General features: G+C 37.3%; 1 protein-coding gene across 1 annotated transcript in view; it reads left to right on the top strand.

Moving 5' to 3' along the window:
• The first annotated feature begins 202 nt into the window (after positions 1–202).
• LOC107730103 (oxygen-regulated protein 1-like) overlaps positions 203–7,379 on the top strand; it is a 14,438-nt gene continuing 7,261 nt past the window's right edge. The window contains exons 1-2 of the mRNA XM_016540836.1: positions 203–344; positions 1,291–1,960. Of these exons, the coding sequence (XP_016396322.1) occupies positions 1,304–1,960 (657 nt within the window). The 5' untranslated portion in view covers positions 203–344; positions 1,291–1,303. The remainder of the gene's footprint in view (positions 345–1,290; positions 1,961–7,379) is intronic.

Consider the following 7,379-nt stretch of genomic DNA (forward strand, 5'->3'; position numbering starts at 1 on the left):
GTATTTTCTTAAAGGTATTTATTCTTACTTAAGGCATTGCCTATAGTTAGTGAGCTTGAGTGATGGTGCTAAAATAGAGAAACCTGAAGGCTGTAGTAGATCAACAGTGTAGATAATAGCAAGCGCAGCTTACACACTCTTAAAGCTGGGCTGCATGTGTAATGCTGTCCCTGGTTGGTTAGATTACAAGTGAGCAAAGATTAAGCAAATGAAGTCTGAAGCAGTTGCCCAAAATAACGTCTAGTCTCCATCGTAGGGCTGCTCCGTGCAGCATATGACAGTGCTTAGGTGCGATAAATTGTTTAGGTACGTTAACTTAAATCCTGCTCAAGATGAGGAACACAGTGAGTATTTTTCAAACTTTATGACTGTACATGGAGTTTGTTATTTAAGGTTGATTTTGAGGCTTGTAACGTGTTTGCTTAAATTGTCTGTAGTTGTCATCGAACAAATCTTCTTTGTATTAAGCTATACTTAGACCACAAATGGACATTAGTTTTTAGAAAATAAATGAAAATAATTATTTTCTTGTGTATGAAAAAAATAACATTTATTTATGGTAACCTTGTGATGGAATGTAATGCTGTTCATAATAGCCATTCTGACTGTCAACAAGATAAAATTAAATGTGTTAATTGGGTTTAATCATTATATATTAATTATAATAACTATTGAAAATAATTAAAGAAAGATTATTACATAATCTATTAAAAACACTTTGAGGCAGTCTTTACAATTTAAAGCTTGTTGTCTGAAAAAGATCTTCATTAATATTAATATAGTGGTATTAAACTAAATTAAGTGGCTGAATGATAATTTGATTGGAGCAGTTCTAGTGATTGTTAAATCCAGGCCTGTTAAACAGTAAACAACATCTGCCATCAACGGTGATGTAGAGTCTGTAGCCTACTGCCTCTCCAATATTCAGACTAGTGGTCAATCAGTATGTGTTTATAATAATCATTTCTAAAATGTAAAAGGCATTTTCCTCCAGCATAGAGAAAATAATGATTATTATTATTAAATAATAAACTAAATTAAATTATTAAATCGTAATGTTTAAGCTGGTGTTTTTAGAAATGTTGATCATATTAAAAAAAGGAATGGGTTCACTTGAGTGTGTTTTTGGTCAAAAGCATGATTTTTGAAGCCTCAGGGATGTGCAGATTGATATGGTTTGTTAATATTTTGTGTTGGCCATAATCAGTTAGATTATGTCTGTTTGATAAACTGAGTTGTTTGAGTTATTTCTTTCACCCTCATCATGCCTGCCTTTCATGTACGATGCAGGTAAATTGCGATCATGAGTGAAGCTCCAGTATTGCGGAAGGCTATTCCACAGGCTCAGTCTACCGCCAGTGGTCACACTCAGATGACATCACGGCCACTACACATCACTGAGCCAACTGCCTCCAAACGTGTGTGCTTTTATAAAAGTGGTGATTCTCAGTTCAGCGGTCTGCCTGTGGTTATCAACAGCCGCACCTTTAAAACCTTTGAGGCTCTCCTGGATAGCCTATCTAAACGTGTGCCACTGCCATTTGGTGTGCGCACTATTACAACTCCTCGTGGTCATACGGCGGTTCAGTCTCTTGATCAGTTACATCATGGTCACTCCTACATTTGCTCTGATCGTCGAACTGTCAAACCTATTGACTTGGAACGAGCACGCCGGAAACTGCCTCCCTGGTATCACGCTCGTCCTGTTAGTGCCCGTTGCTTGGCTTGGTATACACATAGCTCTGCTCAACATGGAACCTTAAGCGCAAGACGGAATGAGCATGCCATCTTGTTGCACACACCAAAGCGGCTAGTACTGTTTCGTAATGGAGAGCCAGAAGTGAAGCACACCCTGATGCTGCAGAGAAGAACAACATACTCATTTGACGTATTGTTAGATCGCATGTCAGAGGTTATGCACTTCCCGGTGCTCAGGTTACATTCACCTGATGGAAGAAGGGTAAGAATTTTGTCCCCAAATCACATTCATTTTCAGTTACAATATTTTATTTTTAATTTCATTATTCTGCTTAAGCCTCTTAATTACATTTCATTTTAATTTAGTCCATTATTTCATTACATGTGATAACACACACACACACACACCTTTTCTCCCTGTACTTTAGTCAAGTCAAGTCAGCTTTATTTATATAGGGCATGGATTGTGTCAAAACAGTTTTACAATCTTAAACAGAAAAATAATGTTTCAGTGATGCAAACATAATTCAATTCTGCTTTAAAGCAGCTCAAAAATAAGGACAATAGTAAACAGTAAACTGTTTTTTTTTCAGTTAAAGTCAGTTAATTGTTAACTGTGTAAAGTTCATCAATTATGAAGTTCAATTCATTCAACTGTATACATTTTCGCTTTACCACAATTTACAGGTTTATATACAACAGGATGAAACGCCAAACTACAAAGACACATTCTCACTTGTTTTGACATGCCAACTTCAAAACCAAAAGAACCAAAAGCAAATGACCCATTAAAGGGGTCATATGATGCTGCTAAAAAGAACATTATTTTGTGTATTTGGTGTAATGAAATGTGTTTATGCGGTTTAAAGTTAAAAAAACACATTATTTTCCACATACTGTACATTATTGTTTCTCCTCTATGCCCCGCCTTTTTGAAACGCGTCGATTTTTACAAAACCCCCACTGTATGTGGGGGCGTGTTCGAACGAGCCGTTTTAGGTAGGTGTGGCTAACTCTTAACTTTTATAAAGAATATCTCTTTGGATTTGAGACTTTAGTCTTTGCAACTTTACAGATCTTCTTTATGCACCAAGAGCTTGTAACACTCTAAAGAGAAAGGAAAAAATGAAATCGCATCATATGACCCCTTTAACATATTTTAAGAGTATTGTTTAGAGATTAGAGTTGTGACCATGTCAGTTGTGTCTCTGGTGTAAGCAAGCTGACCCAGTGTTTGAGTGAGCATAAATAGCATTTACAGATTGAGGAAGACATGCTGCCCAGTGGCACTAAGCCTCTTTACTATTTCATCCTATTATACTGCACTGCAATCTGGGATAGGACATAGAGATGGGAATCAGAGACATGTCATTTAGACCACCAAACAAGCTTTATTAATAATGTGAACATTAACTGTTCTGTTAAGCATTATTAGGGGCCAAGCACCAAAGGTTAGTTGAATTATCAAGTTGAGTTAAAATTCAAGTGTATTATCCAAACTGTTCTCAAATAATATGCAAACCAATTTGGTGACGAGCACACCAAAGTAGATGTGATGCTATTATCTCAACATAGTCTCTGTATTTGCCTCTATCTGTATTTTACGAACACATTGGGTTATCATTACAACACTCATAACGTGTCTTGGGCATCATTCCCTGAAGGCACTCAACTTTCTGGGGCAGTGCCATCTTGTGGTCAAAAATTATAATGAAATTGTAAAAAAAAATGTAATAGCTTTTGATTAATTTTGTCTAATGTAATGAAAATGGTCTTGATTGATTGCTTGGATAATGCTGAGGAAATCAATATGAATTATGAATTATGGAAGCCTTCTTCTATTCTAGTCTTTATTCTTTGAAAGCCTACTTTGAAAACCTACTCGTTCTAGACCTGTAGTCTGATTTTCAACAAATTCGACTCAAATAATCTTCAGACCATGCCAGCAAAAAGGCATAGATTTCATGTTGATAGACAAAACCATTTTTATTAATTTATTCTTATAAACAATTAGATTAGAGTATCATCATTATCAACCAATTTACTGGCATGATGCCAAAAAGATTCTGAGGCTGTATCTCTTGTGGTAAAACAAAATATATGGAAACGTATATGGCAGTTTTATCACATATTTTGTGTACATGTGCCGTTGGTGATTGGACCCCAGTAATCGCCATTTGTTCGCCATTTGTGTCTCACCAAAATGTTGAAATTTGGCACACAGATAGAGAACAGTCGGAACATTAATCACAGTTGAAATCTCTAAATCAATCTTTCTTTCAACATCAACTGTCCAAGTTTACAGTTATGTTTATGCTAGTAACTTTGATTCCTTGTCTGATCCCCTCTGATTCCTTGGCTCAAGAAGACGATTCGATTGCACCGTTCTTGGAAACCCTACTTTTTCAGTGGTCAGAAAATATGCAATTTTAACTTCTGAACATTTTGGCCAAAACTCACAAGACTGGACTCTTTATATTCAATGCAGCATTCCAGGGTGAAGAGTTTTCCTCTGTTGGGCATTTTAGGCAAGAGTCATTTAAAATGTTGTTGTAAAATGATACATTTTACAAACACATTGGCTTATCATTCTGACACTTGGTACATGTCTTCAACACAATCCCTTAAAGGTACTCAAAATGTTGTGGGGCACAAATTATAATGAAATATCAAAAATTGCTAATATATTTTCATTAATTTTCCCTATTGTAGTGAAACTGGTCTTGATAGATTCCTTGAGTCAGACTGAGAACAATGATACCAATTATTTGAACTCTTCCTAGACCATTGGCCTGTTTTTCACCAAATCTGATTGAGATCATCTTCAGACAATGTCATAAAGAAGTTATGGATTTTCATATCATAATTGCTAAATTGCGAAGATCTTGAGTTTTCATCGAAGGGCGTGTCCCTGGCGGCCTGACAAAGTTCGATGTTTCACCTTGAAACAAGAAGTTGCTGTAACTCAGTCCGATCTGCCCCAAACTTCACACGTTTGATAAGAGTCCTGGCCTGAACACATCTACATGCCCATATTCGGTTATAGTCATAGCACCACCTGCTGGCAATAGGAAGTGTCATGTTCAACACCGTAATATACTTCTAGAAATATATTAAAAAGTATCAGCAAGTGTTAAATAGGCTAGCAACATGCTAGAAACATGGTAAAGCATGCTAGCAACACTTAGCTAATTTGCTAAATCATGCTATTAATACAATGAAACAGGAAGTTGCTATAACTCAGGTATGCAGTGTCTAATCTGCCCCAAACTTAACATGTTTGATGAGAGTCCTGGCCTGAACACATCGGCATGCCAAGATTCAGTTATAGTGATAGCGCCACCTACTGTCAACAGGAAGTGACATGTTTAACACTGTGATGCACTATTAGCAATACAGTAAAATATGCCATTGTGTGCTAAACATACTAGAAATATGCTCAAACATGCTAGCAACACTTACTAAGTGCTAAAGCATGCTATTAATGCCATCAAACAGGACGTTGTTGTAACTCATGAAAGTCATGTGTCCAATCTGTCTCAAACTTCACAAGTTTGATAAGAGTCCTGGCCTGAAGACATGATCATATTCGGTTATAGTCATAGCGCCACCTACTGGCAACAGGAAGTGACTTGTTTTACACTTACTTAACACTAGAACCGCCAGGGGTCACTGTATACCTAAAACCACCAGCGGGTAAATTTTACCCACGCACATGACAGCTGTTTCTGAATGGCTAAATAACATATTATTTCACTGTATTATGCTACTGTCTTCGCAAAGAAGTGTCTAGATAATTAAAAAAAAAAAGGTTTTATTCATTAGCCTACATCAGATCTGATTTGTTTTCTTCAGGAAACAGGCAGACTAGAATAAATAGCAACATAGCAGGGTACATTTGAGAACCAGGTATAATTATAGGTATAAATACCCCGTTTTTTTATCTGGTTTTATCTAAACAGTTTTTAACAACAGGGGATTGTAAATCACACAATTTTAGTAAAAGTCAGTGACTGGGAGACTTGAATGTTTTATTAAAAATATTTTATGTACGTTTTAAAAACAGCCACGGGTAAAATTTATCCCGTGGCGGTTCTAGTGTTAAACATGCAATGTCTGATCTGCCCTAAACTTGACATGTTTGATAAGAGTCCTGGCCTTAACACATCTTAAAGGTGCAGTATGAGATCTTGGAAAATGCTAACTTTAGCCTGTTAGCACTGAAAGCGAATGTCCCACCCTCCCTGCAATCACCGTCCAAAGCCACGCCCCCTGAACGCATATACGCTCACAGACCAGAATACCAGAGACAACATTACTACAATAGGCTGCATCAGCGGTTCCCAATTCCAGCACATGTTCCGAAGTGAAGTAAACTTCAACGGATTTCCCCTGCTCAGGGAGTAGGGAGCAATGAACACTGTGTTATCATATCTATCGGAACACAGTTCATGCACATAGCTCTCTTCTAACGTGCTGGTTATCTGAATCGGGTGTGTTAAATAAGTGAGACATGCAAAATATGAAGATCGGGGGGCGCGAGGACTGGTATTGGGAACCGCTGTGCTACATCATGTGTCATTCACCGGTGAGAAAACTTTAAAAGTACTACAATACCAGGAAGGAAGATCGGGTTGTTGATGTTTGTCTGCCATTCTTGCTCTGTCTGCACAGCGTGCGTGAATGCACGGATGACGTATCCTGTGTGCGCGAACTGGGTGCGCAGAGGTATGCTGATACATCAGACAGAGCGTTTTCATTTCTTGGTCCTACGCCTTCCACAGAATATAGAAATACACATAAATACATTTAGACCACTTAACTTAATGATTGCTATCGGGATGTGAAGAGACTTTCAACCAGCATAACAAAAAAGTTTTCTGAAGACAATCACCTATTGCACTTTTAAGGCCAATATTTCGTTATAATCATAGTGCCACCTGCTGCCAACAGGAAATTACTTGTTTTACACTAAATTAAACATGCAATGTCCAGTCTGCCCCTAACTTCACATGTTTAGTAAGAGTCCTGGCCTGAAAACATTTACATGCCAATATTCAGTTATAATTTATAGCGCCACCTGTTGGCAACAGGAAATGTCATGTTTTACACTAACTCAAACATACCATGTTCAATCTGCACCAAACTTCACAGATTTGATAAAAGTCCTGGTCTGAAGACATCTACATGCCAACATTCAGTTACAGTCATAGCGCCACCAGCTTTGACAAATTCCTCCTATATTTATCACTTTTAATTCATATTGCCCACCGTTAGCTGTTTTCCTAAAGCCACCGGGTGGCGGTGAGCCCAGGTGCGAGGGCCCTTTCATCGCTGTTTATTTATTTAATTGCTTTAAATTACTTTTTTCCCATATCATTCTACACTCCATACACCATAATGGCAAAGCAAAAAACAGCTTTTTAACATCTTTGCAAATTTATTAAAAATAAAAAACAAATGATTCCATTGCATAAGTATTCAATTTATATTTATTATATATCTGGGACGGTTGAAGTTTAGCTCAGGAGCATTTATATTGCTTGTAGATGTTACTACACTTCGAGTGAAGTTAACCTGTGGCAAATTCAACTGAATGGGTATGATTTGGAACGGCACACACATCTTAATAAAAGGTCTAACAGCTGAAAATGCATATCAGAGCAAAAACCAAGCCCTGA

The sequence above is a fragment of the Sinocyclocheilus rhinocerous genome, unplaced genomic scaffold (assembly GCF_001515625.1).
Source record: "Sinocyclocheilus rhinocerous isolate Xijiao unplaced genomic scaffold, SAMN03320098_v1.1 scaffold36, whole genome shotgun sequence".
Taxonomy (NCBI): Eukaryota; Metazoa; Chordata; class Actinopteri; order Cypriniformes; family Cyprinidae; genus Sinocyclocheilus; species Sinocyclocheilus rhinocerous.